Source organism: Megascapheus bottae, chromosome 2 (genome assembly GCF_031878675.1).
Source record: "Megascapheus bottae isolate mThoBot1 chromosome 2, mThoBot2.hap1, whole genome shotgun sequence".
NCBI classification, from domain to species: Eukaryota; Metazoa; Chordata; class Mammalia; order Rodentia; family Geomyidae; genus Megascapheus; species Megascapheus bottae.
This window is the reverse complement of record NC_143510.1, coordinates 14469073-14485950: the sequence shown is the minus strand read 5'-3', so window position 1 is coordinate 14485950 and position 16878 is coordinate 14469073. Positions and strand designations below refer to the sequence as shown.

Genomic DNA, 16878 nt, shown 5'->3' with positions numbered 1-16878 from the left:
CATGATCATTTCTGTAAAAATCCATTTTTCATATTCAAAATGTGGATTATGATAAATCAAAATTGCATGTGAGTTGCCGCCACTCAAAAAACAGTTCAATAATAAACGACTGCTCATGCTCTTAGATTTCTATACATAGTTTGTTAGTGAATATGTATTTATGCATGAATATATAATAACAAATATATTTAAAAAATAAAAACTAAACCTGTAATCTTAGCTACTCAGGTGGTTGAGATCTGAGGATCAAGGTTCAAAGCCAGCCCAGGCACAAAAGGACCTGAGACTCTTATCTCCAGTTAACCTCTAGAAAACAGGAAGTGGGGCTTGACTCAAGGATAGGAGAGTAGCCCTGAGCTGAGGAGCTCAGGGACAGCACCCAGGCTCAGTAGGAAGGCAGTAGCCTTGAGCTGAAGAACTCAGGGACAGTGTCCAGGCTGAGTTCAAGCCCCATGACCCACTAAAAAAAAAAAAAGGAGAAGAAAGGAAAAGGAAAAAATAGACAATGAATTATTCTTGATTGTTGGAGGCCAAGTAATGCCATTCTAATAACTTTCTGCTGAGACCTGTAGTAGGGGTAAACAAGTGGACCTCTTTATCCTGCCCACCTGTTGTGCTGATAGGTTCCCGCACCCAATATAAGGAGGGGAGTTTTAGAGAGAGAGATTCCTGCCTTGATGAAGCTGCGTGGCGTTTCTGTTCGTGCTCCGGAGAAGCAAGGCTGAGTGCGGGAGGACAGTGGGCCCTCTCCTCTCGCGGCTTGGACTGGTTGGGGTGTGTTTTTCCCATCCCTCCTCAAGAGGGACTGGGGACGAAGGACCCCGACACTTGATGTATTAAGATTACAACCTGTCTCAGAAATAACCTCCCTGTGTGAGCACCAACCTTTATAACTTTAGCTATAATGAACATGATAGCCATAATATTTCTATTTATGCCTCAGAGTTAATTATTTACCCCTCTTTCTTAGACGCTATAGTATTGTACCTAGTAAGTATGCTTAAAGCCCCATGAACTCACCTGTTAAAACACAATTATAAAAGTTGAACAAACTTCATGTTTAAGATTGAATGAAATAATGAGGATCTATTTCCTGTCAGAAAAGTAGTCCTCAAGCCAGGAAAAGTCTCATGGAAAGGCTGAGATTCCTCATTCAAAGAGTTCAACATCTAGAAACGAATCATTGTCATTCACCATCTTCCTGGAGTCTCCATTTCCTTCCTTACAAGCACTAAGATCAGTATTATCAGTTTTATGTGTGGTAAATAACATTAAGTATCGCATGAAAAACACTTAACCAGTGGTTTCATTGTTCTGTGGGTTTGGGCGTGGTGTGTGTGTGGTGTGTGTGTGTGTGTGTGTGTGTGTGTGTGTGTGTGTGTGTGTGTGTGTGTGTGTATGCACACATGCATGCACATGCTGGTACTAAGTCTTGAACTCAGGACCTAGGCTCTGTCCCTGAACTTTCATGCTCAAAGATAGTGCTCATCCACTTAAACCACACCTCTACTTCCAGCTTTTTGGTATTTACTTTGAGAAAGGAGTCTCACAGTTTTTCGTGCACAGTTGGTTCAAACTGTGATCCTCAGATCTCAGGACTCCTGATTAGCTACTGTGTTTTTAATACCCATTGTAGCAGACATAAGACACTAGTCAAGACACTTGGGCAATAAATTTAAAAGACTAAAACCATCAGTTCCCAAAGTTATGGTTCACCATCCTTTTCCAAACCACATACATCACAGATGCTCAATACAATACCTCAAATGACACTTCTCTGACCTAGATAATTTGAAAGACAGCCAACTAATGTATTTCCAAGATAATCAAATACTAATGAGATAATTAAGTCAATAGAGAGCCCATCATTCCATAGAAAGCATTCCATTTCTAGAAGAGGGGAAATGAGTGAATTGAAAGTACTTAGAGAGAATCTGGTTTATCACAATAATCGCCTTAACAAATCTAGCTTTCAATTAAATGATACAGATAGCCATACTGAATAGTTTGTAAACCTTAGTCTTCAAATAAGCTAAACAGTTAATTATTTTTCCATATGTCCTTTCTTCCTCTACTCATCAGCTTTTTTTTGGGTGGGGGGGGTTAATTGGAGATAAGAGTCTTAGGTTCTTTTGTGCCTGGGCTGGCTTTGAACCTTGATCCTCAGATCATAGCTAGGATTACAAGCATGAGCCACTGCGCCTGGCTCATCAGCTTTTATGCAACAAAAAGTAGATGAAATCCACCTAAGAGTATATAGAATTATTAGCAATCAGTGGTAATGAAGTGACTGAGAGCTCATAGCATTACAAATCAGTTCTCTAATATTTATCCACACATATACACACAAGGCTCTACTTGATGAGGGTAGGCACATAGCAGTCATTTAAAAATTATGAAGCAGATGAAAAAAATTATAAAGTGCAAAAGGCAAAGATCATTGGTATTAAGTTCTTGGAAGTACTTCAAAGAATCTATAAGCCAGTTAAAATTATATATACTAACAGAGATTCCCTTCTTGAATACTTGTTTGTTAAAGATGTCATTTGAAATATGATGTAAAAATCAATATTAATAAATCCTTAAAAAAACTATATATACTATACAGTGAAAATTTTTCTGGAGAGAGTACCAAATTCATTGTGTAATTCTCAAGTATTTATTCTTAGATACATGGGACCCTTCCTTACCTATCTTGAATAAAAATATTATACAAGTGAGCACTGTGTATCTCTGTTAGATGGTACATTTTCCAAAACAGTATGCATCTAAGAGTTGCCATGACAGACAGTTTGGAAATCATGCTGGGTCAGGAAAAATAAAAACAAATATCTTAATTTAGAGATAGAAAAAACAGATGGTTACTTTAAGAACATCTTTACTTCTCTTCATGTTTCTAATATATTGTAAAAATTGACTCAATTGAAATCTGAAATCCTGGCATCTTTAGAGACACATTAAAGATTCAAAAGGGACTCTCAAAATTAAAACACAGAATGAATAAGACAGCAAGTAATTATATGCAACTTGTCAAAACATCCCTGATAAACACCCCAAACAGCAATAATAACAGCAGCAATAGAAGCACAATTTCTATTTAGAACCCTTTTCTATACACAAGGAACTTTTTCTATACACAAAGAACTTTATACACAAAAGTGCCATGATGACACAATGGCTGACAACTTACAGATGGAAACCTGAAGGTTCACAGAAGCTCAGGTATGATTCACATTACAATTGCTGGGCAGAGAGACTGGGGCCCAACCACACACAACTCCATTTCTAATGTGGTGTTCATAGCTTAACATTTGTCCCTCATAATATTGGACTATGCTAAAATCTAGAAAAATCAACTTGCAAAAGAAACCCAAATCATTCTTATACCTACCACCATAGAATGTGTGAGTAGACAAATGAGGTAAGTTTTGGTATGTCAGAAACATCAAGGGAAGTAACAAAATAAGAAGCCTAGCTTTGGGGCTGTTTGAAGCTATTTTAGAAAGTAAAATGTTAGGTTAAAAGCTATGTGGTATATCTCTGTAGATGTGTAATTATTATTCTATTGATTTATTGCACACACGTCAAAAAAGTTCTGGGCATTTGTACAAGTTAAAATAAACCACGAAGCCAAGCCACATAGCCACAAACCCAGACAATGTCCCACCCCCTTCACCCTGCCCTTTAGCCCACCCCCTCCCAAACACAAATGTCTTGGTAGCAGAGCCTTCCTTATAGAGATAACTATTCCATCAGCTCATCTGTTGTTTATAGCATATCTAAGAGAGTAGCCGGTGACATCAGCCTTTTATATTAGGGTGACTCTCATTTCCTTCTGCTATTCCAAGAAGAGAAATCACTTTAAAATATTCTACCCTGCTGCCCACAATCCATTGCCTATGATCCTACAATTAGAGCTAATTTCAACCTAAATTGCTTTCTCTGAGAGATGGGCGACAGTAGGTAACTTTCTCTCATGTTTCTGTATACAAACCTTACCAGGAGAAAAAAAAAAGGCATTGAAATTTCCTCAGATGATTCCAGCTGATAAATTCATTAATTGTACACTCCCAACATCAAAGCAGAAGACTCAGAAATGTCATTTCATTTTCTTTGCACATGGAGAATATTCTTTTTCAACTTCAAAGCACCATCTCTTCATTAGGTCATTTTAACTCTTGAATGTGGGACAGATGCTATCTACATGATGTCACCACCATCTTTTCCATGAAATACTTATCAGTCTAACTTGGACTTCATTAATTTGAAAGAAGTAAAGTAAGGAAGAGAATGAGAAAAGGGAAACAGATAAGGGTAGGATTGTCAGTATCAGAAAGGATTAAGGGATGGGAGGAGGGGGGAAGGGGAGAGGAGGGAAAGGCCAGGTGCTAGTGGCTCATATCTGCAATCCCAGCTGCTCAGGAGGCTGAGGTTTGAGAAGTTAAATTAAGATGCATATGCTATGTGATACAGAGATTTAATTCTTGGATGGACATTCAAAAATTGATTGCTGCACGTACCACTTGATATGTAAAAGAATATGTACAGTAAGCACTGCAATAGCAACAAATCCTAAGAAGAAACTAAAATGTCTGTTAGTAGTAGAATAGATAAATTATAGTAAATATAGTGAATCATAATGGAATATTCCACTGAAAATGAATGAATTTTATGTACATGGATTGAAATGGAAATGAGAAGCAAGGTAACCAGACAGAGCCATGTAGTTTTTGTTCTCCTATGAATTTTTAAAATTTAATTTAATTTTATTATATAGGAGATGCACAGAGGGGGTACAGCTACGTAAGTAAGGTAATGAATACATTTTTTGTCAAACATTGTTACCCTCTCCTTCATATTCCCCGCTACCCCCACAATACTACCCAGTTGTAAAGTTTATTTCCAACATGGCTGGTTTACCCTTTGTACTTTGCTTCACCATTTTGTTTTTCCCTTTACCTTCCACAAATCAGATTATTATATATATATATGATATATGATATCATATCATATATTTAAAACATAGGGTACCAAAATAAAAAAATGACAACAGGAGATAAATCAAAGGACAAAAAATGAAAGAAAAAAGAAATAACTTCACATAGTACATTAAAAACAACAGCAATAAAAAAAGACCCTTTTGTTTCTATATCTTGGAGTTCATTTCACTTAGCATCATCTTAAAGGATCATATAGTCAGACACCAGTGGCTCACACCTGTAATCTTAGCTACTCAGGAATCTGAGATCTACTGATTGCATTACAAAACCTGCCCAGGCACAAAAGTCCCTGAGACTCTTATTTCCAATTAACCACTAGAAAACTGGAAGTGGCACTGTGGCTCAAAGAGATAGAACACTAGCTTTGAGCTGAAGAGCTCAGGGACAGTGCCTAGGCCCAGAGTTCAAGGCCAATGACCGACAACAAAAAAGATCACACATACATAGCTATTGAGCTATTATGATCTGCTGCTAGGACTATCCTCGACATAAACTATTTATTGCAAAGGAGGGAAATCATGGAGTCTATGTTTCTTTGGGTCTGGCTTACTTCACTTAATATGATTTTTTTCCAAGTCTTTCCATTTCCTTACAAATAGGGGAATGCCATTCTTCTGACCAAAGCATAGAATTCCACTGTTTTTGATCCATTCATCTACTGAGGGGCATCTGAATTGGTTCTATATCTTAACTATGGTAATGTTGCAATGGACATCTAACTATGAAATTTTAAAAACCATCATCCTCTTTCAGAAACAAAAATACTATCTTAAATAGAAAGAAGAATTTTGAAAATTGAAATATGGAGCTATGTATGAGTACCAGGAGGCAGACCTACACAGAGAGTAAAGGAAAATACTGGTCATATCAACTATTTTAGGATTTTCATTTAAAAATGAAATCATTCTAGATCTAGCTTATTATCTTTGATTCCATCATCTGAAAAGACTTGAAAAATAAGCCAGGAGTTTGGCCTACTGGCAGAGTGCTTGCCTAGCATGCACAAAGTCCCAGGTACCACATACATAGAAAAAGGCTGGAAGTGGTACTGTGGCACAAGTGGTAGAGTTCTAGGGTTGAGAAAAGTCCAAGGACAGTGCTCAGGTCCTGAGTTCAAACCCTATGACTGGCAAAAAAAATAAATAAAAAAAGAAAGGACACTTTCTCAAACCTCAACATCTCGTCTCTTGAATCCTCTCACCATGCCTTACCTCCGTCTGAAGAATAGCAGCTCTCTGTTCTTTGGCAGTAAGTGACTCTTTAAGCACTTCAATGTGTTGCTTGCAATCTGAGTTTTGATTGCTGAGGGTTTCAAGCTTTGTTTGTAAGGCAAGAAGTTCTGACTCTTTCTTTGAAAGCTCCTGCTTCAGCTGATCAATCTGAAAAGTAAAATTGTACAAAATGAGAAAACATGATTCTTATACTTCATATTTGATAACAGCTAACTTTGTTTAGTGTTCAATAGCTACTGATTATTAATCCAATAGTGCAAGTCATTAAATATGCTAAAAGAGATTTTCCTAGAAATTACAGTCTAAAGAATCCAGAGGAAGCCACATAGGAAGAGTAAAGTCAATAAGTGCCCTTTGTCTCACTAAGCCAGAGGTGCATAATGGAATGAAGGCTTCCCAGCCAAATCTACTCATCCAGGAAAATTCTATCACTATCATCCCCAGGAATATAAAAAAAGATGATGACACAATTAGTTAACCCAACATATAATTTCAGAATGGAGATAATGCTTCAAAAACTTACATGACTAAAGAGAATCATCAAAAAGCAGGATGCGGGCCAGGAGTTTGGCCTAGTGGTTAAAGTGCTTGCCTAGCATGCACGAAGACCCGGGTGCGATTCCTGGGTACCACATACATAGAAAAAAGAGCCGGAAGTGGTGCTGAGGCTCAAGTGGTAGAGCTCTAGCCTTGAGAAAGTCCAAGGACAGTGCTCAGGCCCTGAGCTCAAGCCCAGGACTGGCAAAAAAAAAAAAAAGCAGGATGCTGGTGGCTCACACTATAATCCTAGTTACTCAGGAGACTCAGTAGCTAGATCAGAGGATCAAGGTTTGAAGGCAGCCCAGGCAGATTTGAAAATCCGTGAGACTTTCAGCTCTAAGTACCAATACTGCTGGAAGTTGGGCTATGGCTCAACTGATAGAACACTAGCCTTGAGTGAAAATGCCATGGGACAATGCCCAAGCCCTGAGTTCAAGACCCCAAACCAGCACTGGAAAGAAATGAAAAAGAAAGAAAACGCTCGAAAAAAAGAGCGATTTTGTTTTTGCTTATATTCAATATTGAGAAGACATGAAACATAAAATATTTGAATGGTGTAGAAACAGCAATGCAAGAAATATCCATATGAAGCAAATTTAACTAGGTGTACCTATATCCTGTCCTATTTCTATTTCCTTATCCCCTTTAAGAAACAATACTCCGAATTTGGGGTTTGTCTATTAGGGCTACCAAATATTTCAGCATTTGTAAGTAATATGATATTTGGTTTTACATATTCTTATACTTCACTCATATTGTAAATACTTTTATAATACTTCTTTCCCCAAAATTAAATCATGTCCATTTGAATCCATGTTCACAGAATTCATTCATTTGCAGTGGAGTATTCCATTATGATTCATTATATTCAGTATAATTTTTGTGTATTCTTCTACCATCAGACATTTTAGTTTTTTCCCAGGATTTGTTCTTATTGCAGTGCCAGTGTACACATTCTTTTTTTTTTTGCCAGTCATGGGCTTGAGCTCAGGGCCTGAGCACTGTCCTTGGACTTTCTCAAGGCTAGAGCTCTACCACTTGAGCCACAGCACCACTTCCGGCTTTTTTCTATGTATGTGGTACCGAGGAATCGAACCTGGGTCTTCATGTATGCTAGGCAAGCACTTTAACCACTAGGCCAAACTCCTGGCCAGTGTACACATTCTTATACACATCAGGTAGTACATGTGGCAATCAGTTTTTGAATGTCCATCAAAGAGTTAAATCTCTGGATCACATTGCATGTACACCTTAATCTAACTTCACTAGATAAAACCAAAAAGTTTTCCAAACAGTTATATTAATTTGCATGACCACAAATAGCTTGTAAGTATGTTAATCACTCCATATCCTTACCAACATCTTATGTCACTAGCCTTATACATTTTTGCCAATCTGATATGAATTGTGGTATTAGATCTTCAGAAACTATTCCAACAATTCCTCAACGTCACACCTCACAACTAGAGATGGAATCTGTCTATCCTCTTGTGAAAGAGCAATGGAATGTGTCTTGTTTTCAGCAACTAAATGCAACAAAATGCTTGTATGCCTGTTCTGTCCCTACTCTGGAAGAGAAACTAGAAGGATGGGTTATACCAGTGGCATCTCTGTCATGTGTGGGATTTAAATGAAAGAATTTCAGTGTTCTAACATTCAACTTGAAATTTGATTGTTTTTCTCTTTGCATACAAAAGGTTTAATTTCTTCATTGACAGAGATAATAGATATTTATAAATACCTCTTTCAGTTTCAGAAATTTCTCTTTTATTATAACTGTGCCACAGCTTTTTAAATCATTAGAGAATATGTTGGCACAGGGGCTCGAATTCAGGGACTGGTTGCTGTTCCATACTTTTTCACTCTACCACTTTGACTTCCACTTCTGGATTTTTAGTGGTTAATCATAGATAAGAATTTCACAGTCTTCATGGGGTATCAATGTGCAAGAAGTAATGCATCTATTATCTGATGAATGTAACGCTAAACCCTCTATACATTATCACCACAATAAAAAATGCTAAAAAAAAACACAATAATTTCACAGACTTTCCTATCCACACTGACTTGAACCATGATCCTCAAATGATAGGCTCCTAAGAAATTGGATTACAGGTGTATTATATATTACAACATATATACTATACTACTAGGGGATCTAAACTACTAGTGGATATATACTACAACATTTTTTGTGTCTCATGATTCATCACATTCATTTTTTGTTGTTGTGGGTGAAGTGGTACCTTCTCTTGAACTGAGAACTTTATGCTTGCTAGGCAGGCACTCTACCCCTCGAGGCGTGAGCACACACGCACATGCACACACACACACACACACACACACACAGCTGTTTTTGATTTGTGTATCTGGAGAACAGGTACTCACATTTGCTCTGGCCATCTTGGACGTTATCGTCTTATTTATGTTTCCTCCATAGCTGAGATGACAAGCAAACCTTGAACATTTTTCACCTTAACTATGTTATTGTAATAAGGAATATTTACTTACATTACTATGAAAGACTTCTTTCTGTTCTTATTTTAAAGTTCTTTCCATATTATTTCCCTTCTTTGGGATTACCTTTTATTATTTATTTATTTATTTATTTTTCAAACTTTTTATACTGCATGCTTAACCTAATTAATTTCAACCTATATTTCACTCTTATGTTATACTTAAAAGAATGAATTTCCCTGACAGCAACTTGTTCCCACTAACTTAATTTGTAACACTGACATTTTTTGGCCTATTATCCAACTACTATTATTTGCCATTTATTCATGAATCACTTATAAGTATATTTCTCTATTTCCAAACACATAATTTCCCTATTTTCAAATATTTTCTTTCTTTCTTTTTTGGAGGGTGAGGGGGGAGTTAAGGATGTCAGTTCTGGAGCTTGAATTCAGAGTCTCAGTGTTTTCCATAAGCTTTTATGTTCAAGGCTTCCACTAGAGCCACAGCTCGACTTCCAGCATGATGGTTAATTAAAAATAAGAGTCTCAAGGAATTTCCTGTGCAGGCTAGCTTTGAACTGAAACCCTCAGAGCTCAGAGTCCTAAGTAGCTAGGATGAAAAGTGTGAGCCACTAGTGCCCCTTGAGCATTTTAAGTTTTGCTTATTGAGACTGGACATTCGAAGGCTTGGTGGACCTTATTTTATGACAACATATGATCTGTTATCATAAATTAACTTTGTGCATAGTACACCTAAAAGTAAAATGCACCCAATAACTGTTACAATGTGTACAGTATTGGGCAGTACTAATGGTGTAGGTTAACTTTTCCATATTTCCAAATCTCATCTGATGACTTAGAGCTTAAAATCATCTACTATGTGCCTTAAAGTTCTGCCAATTATTATAGCATGAGAAATGGCCTCTCTATCTTAAAGCCCACAACAACTTTCTTATAGTTAGAATTAAACTAAATATCTTTTCCCATTTTCGAGGTATTTTTAACCCTATTTTATACAAGTCTCTTATAATAGCAAGTATACATATTCTTATTGTGTCTGACAAAATCAAGCATTCAGTACAAATATATGTGAGGGGAGGGAGAGTAGTACTGAGGTAAGAACTCAAGGCTTTGCACAGTCCAGGCACACACTCTACCATTGACTCACGACCTCATACATGCAATATTAACACATTTAAAAGTTGTGTTTTTTATTTATATTAAATTTCTACTTCTTTCTAATTTTAGGCTGTTCTAGAAATTATAACATTTACGTTTTTAACTTACTGAGGTCTAAAGTCAAATTCTTATGTTTATCTTATTTGAGAATGATATAAGGCTCTTAAGGTACCTTAACCCCAGTTACCAGTTGGTTCCATTACACAAATTATGTTTGTCACCTGTGCTAATTCAGTTATTTTTTTTGTTGTTTAATGTATTTATTACTTCTTTTTTTTGAGGGGGGTACTGGTCCTAGAGCTTCAATTTAGAGCCTGAGCATTGTCCTTTAGCTTTTGTGCTTAAAACTAGTACTCTACCATTTGAGCCATAGCTCCACTGCTGGTTGTTTTGGTAGTTACCTAGAGATAAGAGTCTCACAGACTTTCTTGCCTGGGTTGACTTTAAACAGCTAGCCTCACATATCAACCTCCAGAATAGCTAAGATTACAAGTGTGAGCCACAAGCATGCAGTTTTTTCATGGTTACTTCTTTACCGTCTGCAGTTGTTTAGATTTATTCACACATTTTATCAATAACTTTTCTTTGTTTGTATCTCAAATATCATTAACACTCTTCAGTAGATACAGAAACAATACTCTGTTAAGGGGTTGATATCTAAAATACATTAAGAATTCTAATAACTCTTTAACAAAAATATTAAACCAATTTTTAAAAGGACCTAAACCTAAATAGATATTTCTCAATAAAACAACATATAATATTGTTGTTGTTCTTAGCAACACTAATCAAAATAAAGAAATAGAAATCAAGACTATTATGGATCAACTAACTCCAATGACAATACCTATTATCCAAACAATAAAGACAACCACTGCTAGCAAGCACGTGAAAAAAGGGAATCACACTGCATATGGAAAACTAAATTAGTACAGACATTATAGAAAACAGTATATATTTTTAAAAATTTAAGTGGAAAAAATTTAAATATGGCCCAGCAAGCACACTATTGGGATATATCCACATTAAATGAAATCAGTGTGTCAGCTGCAATCTTGTATTCAAAGCAACTCTCCATTTAGTATTTAGAAGAAGTGTTTTCAAAAGTCACTGTGCCAGGTTTTATTCCCACTAGCAATGTATAAGAAGTCTAGTGTCGAAAACTTTACAGGAAGGAATAGGAGATACACTAGGCCTCCTTGGCACAGGTCGAAACTTTCTTAATAAGGACCAAGAATCACAACAAATCAGAGAAAGGCTGGATAAGTGGGACTGCATTAAACTGCAGAGCTTTTGTATGGCAAAGGACATAGCTAGTAAATTAATTAGGAAGCCTACAGAGTGGGAGAAGATCTTCACCAACCAAACAATGGACAAAGGCCTCATATCTAAAATATATCAACAACTCAAAAAATTGAATCACTCCAAAATTAATCTCCAAAGTAACAACCATCCCATTAAAAAATGGGCCAAAGACTTAAAGAGAGTCTTCTCTGAAGAAGAAACAAAAATGGCCTATAGACACATGAAGAAATGCTCAACATATCTGGTCATAAAAGAAATGCAAATCAAAACAACTCTAAGATTCCATCTCACTCCAGTTAGAATGGCCAGGATCAGGAAAACGAATAATAACAGATGCTGGAGGGGATGTGGCCAGGAGGGATCACTACTACACTGTTGGTGGGAGTACAAACTCATTCAACCACTATGGAAAGCAGTGTGGCAGTGCCTCAAAAGGCTAAACATAGAACTCCCCTATGACCCAGCAATTCCACTACTTGGCATTTACCCAACCATCCAGAAACAAGGACATACTAAATCCACTAGCACAACAATGTTCATTGCAGCACTATTCACCATAGCAAAGATATGGAACCAACCTAGATGTCCCTCAGTTGATGAGTGGATCAATAAGTTGTGGTATTTGTACACAATGGAATTCTATGCTGCTGCCAGAAAAAAATGACATCGCCCCATTTGTTAGGAAATGAAAGACTTAGAAAAAATCATATTAAGTGAAGTAAGCCAGACTCAAAGGAAATTAGGCTCAATGGTTTCCCTCATTTGTCCTATCAGTAGAAACCTTGGGCTCTACTAGCAGAGATCTGCAATAGAGCAAAATCTTGATACATAAGGCCATATAGTATGAAGCTAATTGAAAGGACCTCCAGGATATTGAAACAAAAGCCATATAACGAATGATTGTTGTCCTTAATGTACTATGTTGTTTCTCATCTCCTTTGCTGTCCCTTGGTTATCTCATATTGTTATAGTATCTCACTTTGTTATCTGATATATTGAATTTATTTGTATTTGGTTATTTGAAATTTGATAGGGAAGGGGGGAAAACCAAGACGGGTGGGGGGTGGGGGAGGGAGGAAAATGGGTACCAAGACATGTGAAAGGGTATCAATGTATGTGTATCTGGCAAATATTATGTAACCCTTTTACTAATTACAATAAAAAAATGCAAAAAAAAGAACAACTGCAAAGACAAAAAAAAGAAATCTAGTGTCTTCACACACTCACCAACACTTGTTAGATTTCATTATAATCATTCTAATGTGTGAGTCAAGTGAGACCTTATTGTGGCTACTGTAAACATCTTTTCATGTCCTTCTTAGCCATTCATATATCGTTCCTGGATCAATGTTCCAGTAAACTTTAAAGTTACAATAACCTTTTTCTTTGCTCCTGAGATGTTTATAGTTTTTCAAAATCTCTTTGATAAAAAATATATATATTTATTTTACATTTATCCAGTTGTGGTAAATAAGACTTCCTGAATATACAAATTTTAACATATCATGGGTTTTGGAAAAATTTCAGACTTCACCTCCTCAAAGATTTATGAATAGTGACTCTGCTCTTACTTCATATCTCTTCCACTATGAAACCCAGATTATATTCATGTAAGATCTTATTCCACCTGCTATATCTTTAATTTATTTTTTTCTGCTCTGATTGTTAACCTATGAAATTCCTCTTCTGCTGTTATGCCCACTCCACTGTTAAAAATAAGCTTTTAAACTAATTTCTGTTTCCCAATCTCTAGCTCTTCTATTTGGTTTTCTTTACATTTGCTAGTATCTTAGCATTGCTTGATATTTTACAGTGTCTTGATCTTCACTCATATTTTCAATGCTGTCTCTAATCACTTATACTTAGTTTTTGTTTACAATTCTAACTTCTTTTACTGGTTCTATTGCTAATTACTGCTTGTGGTGGTTTGTTTTTCATGTTTTGTGACTTGTGTTTATTGTGCCTTGAAATTTTTTGACTCTTTTCAGGAGAAATGTTGAAGCTGACATTGAATGTGTAGTCTTTTAGAACACTGTGTTCCTGGGAGCACAATTGAACAAAAACTCCTCCACACAATATTCCTTATTTGAAATTTCTGAATCATCACATAAGCCTATCCATGTGAGAGCCAACTGTGGTTATGGAAGCTCAAAACCAGTGTTGTCATTTTCACTTGACTCCAGCTTTTAAAATACATGCCCCCACCCTCCTTCTCCACCTCCCCGAATCCCTTAGTCTATGTGGAAGAGGAGTGATGTAAGGAAGTTATTATTCATTTGCCCTAGGAGAAAGCAGACATCTATCAGGAATTCCAGGTCTTCGGGTGGCAAAACTGTTGGTTCTCTGTGTCTTTTCCATAATGTCCTTATCATGATGAAGCTAAAGCTCAAGACTATCCATCTAACAAATGCCAGCATTTATAAATAACTTGCACTCTACTTAGAACAAAAGCTTCTTCTCGTGGGTTAGATTCTAACTTGGCAACTCACATACATATGTTTTCAAAATATAGCTCATTTAAGACTTTTCATTGTTTTCTACAAGAAAAGCTGACAGCTAGGCTGAGCCAGATGGCTCATGCCTGTAATTTTAGCTATTCAGGAGGCTGAGATCTGAGGATCAAGGTTCGAAGCCAGACTGAGTACAAAAGGACCTGAGACTCTTATCTCCAATTAACCTCTAGAAAATGGGAAGTGGAGCTTGGCTCAAAGGTAGGCAGTATAAAGAACTCAGGGACAGCACCCAGGCCCAGGGATAGGGCAGTAGCCTTGAGCTTAAGAGCTCTAGGATGCTGCCCAGGCCGACTTCAAACCCTGTGACCCCATTCCCCCCAAAAAAGAAAAAAAAAGAAAAGCTGCCATAACAATAAACAAGCTACTGGCATTAACAGCTAAGTAAGAATAGAATGGTATGATTAACAAAGAATGAGATTCCTGTCTTCATAAGGATACATGTTGTACATTTTATGAGAAAGCAGGTTTAGGAGCACATTATTTTTTTTTAATTTATTGTTAGAGGGGTTACAGTTACATTCGTAAGGTAGTGAGTATATTACTTCTCAAACATACCCTTCATATGTTTTTCTCCCATTTTCCTTTCCCCTCCCCCTTACCAGGTTGGAAAGTTCACTTCCATCATATTGTCTTGTGAATATTGCTGTTATATTGGTTCGCCCTTAGTTACACTGTATCAGGGAACAAACAAATTTCATCCAGCTTTCAAGTTCCAAAGCATTGATGGAGGCGAATACAAAATGGCTTTAAAAGGATTATGAATTTGCTTCAAAGTTCTCTGGAAAATAATTATGGTTGCTTTCCATGTGCATTTTGAAATAACAGAGCACTGCTCCTGGAAACACAATTTATGGTGCACAATCACTTCCTTATGACCACATGAAGCATGATTCCGTAGGCATCAATGCCTGGAACAAAAGTAAGTTCCCTCTCTCTCATATACGACAATATAAAAACTATAAATAAAATATAAAGTAAACAGAATTAGGGCTACTTGAAATGATAAGTCAAACTGAGGTGTGAGCATCACTGTTCTCAGGGATATGGTCCTCAAAACCATAGTCAGTTGTAGCTGACAGCAAATATATAGTTGATTCCCCATATGAGATGATTCCGCTGAAACAAAAGCTCAGAAAACTTTTAGCTCTGAGTGCCAAAATAAAGATTACATGAGTAGTAAAAAAATAAAAATAGATCAGTGTTTACTGGTGTGTGAATAAGGCAGTACACATTTGAATGAAATCAATTTGGTCTAAAGAATAGTGTTAATAGAATGAAAGAGCAGGAAGGGTCTAAGAATATCTACTTTCGCCAAAAATAGACCAATAGTAATGGTGCTATTTCAACTTACAAATAATGAAGTGGGCAGTAGCATCTAATAGCTCTCTGAGTATCACTTTCAGCAAGTAATTTTTCAGAATTTTTTATTATAAAGATGATGTCCACAGTGGCTGAAGTTACATAAGACACATAATGAATACAATTTGTTTAAACAGTATCACCTCTTGCTTCATTTTCTCTCAGGTTTTCATAGCTTTACCACTCATCCACAATTTGGGTGTTTTCTTTACAACATAGTGTCTAGTTAGTTTCACTGCTGAATTAGCTCAACCTTTGTCCCACATTTCTGTGCCTCACCTTACTCTCCTCAAATATGATAAATTTCAAGGAAAGAAATACAGAAATCAAAACCAGCAAGAAAATGGGGGGAAAGAAAACAATTTAAAAAAACACTAAACTAAAATGAACCTTTCCATTTCTTGCTCTACCACTTGAGCTACAATGCCATTTCTGGTTTTCTAGTGGTTAATTGGAGATAAGAGTTTCCCAGATTTTGAACCATGATCCTCAGATCTCAGCCTCCTGAATAGCCAGGTTTATAGGTATGAGCCACTGGCACCTGGCTATTATTAGCTTTTTTATAATGGCCATTCTAACTGGGATGAGATGGAATCTCAGTGTTGTTTTGACTTGTATTCTTTTTTTATTTGCATTTCTGATTATTGATTTGCATTTTATTTGCATTTGTTTCATTACTCTTGCCTTTTTTTTTTTTGGTGGGTCATGGGGCTTGAACTCGGCTTGGACACTGTCCCTGAGTAGTTCAGCTCAAGGCTACTACCCTAGTCTTACGCCTGGGCATTATCCCTGAGCTCTTCAGTTCAAGGCTACTGCCCTATCATTGAGCCAAACCCCACTTCTCATTTTCTAAAGGTTAACTGAAGATAAGAGTCTCAGGTCTTTTTATGCCCGGGCTAGCTTTGAACCTTGATCCTCAGATCTCGGCCTCCTGAGTAGCTAAGATTACAGGTATGAGCCAGCTCGGTGGGCTATGTAATATAGTTTGAAGTTTTGTATTGATATTACTGCAGCACTGTTCTTCCTGCTAAAAAATGATAAATTGAAGTAACCAACAGTCAATATGTTTTTATCTATGTGTTTTTAGTAGTACTTATTTGATGAAGTTGAGTAGAGATCCCTTCATCAACATGTAATAACCTTTTTCTCTAATTTTAATTTGAAGTCTATTTTATCTGCTACTCCAGTCTATTTATGGGCAACAATTGCTGGAAAGATTTTATTCCAGCCTTTCACTTTCAGAATTTTTTTTTCCAATCCTGGAGTCTGAACTCGGGGCCTGGGTACTATC

General features: G+C 36.6%; 1 protein-coding gene across 12 annotated transcripts in view; it reads right to left on the bottom strand.

The window, feature by feature from the left end:
- The window catches only part of Erc2 (ELKS/RAB6-interacting/CAST family member 2), a 909407-nt gene that overhangs the window by 585881 nt on the left and 306648 nt on the right, over positions 1 to 16878 (bottom strand). For all 12 annotated transcript variants that reach the window (XR_016533027.1, XR_016533028.1, XM_090320748.1 and 9 more), the window contains one exon: positions 6212 to 6379. Coding sequence is in view for 10 of the 12 variants with exons in the window: in XM_090320748.1 (XP_090176874.1) it covers positions 6212 to 6379 (168 nt within the window). In the remaining 2 variants the exon portion in view is untranslated. The remainder of the gene's footprint in view (positions 1 to 6211; positions 6380 to 16878) is intronic.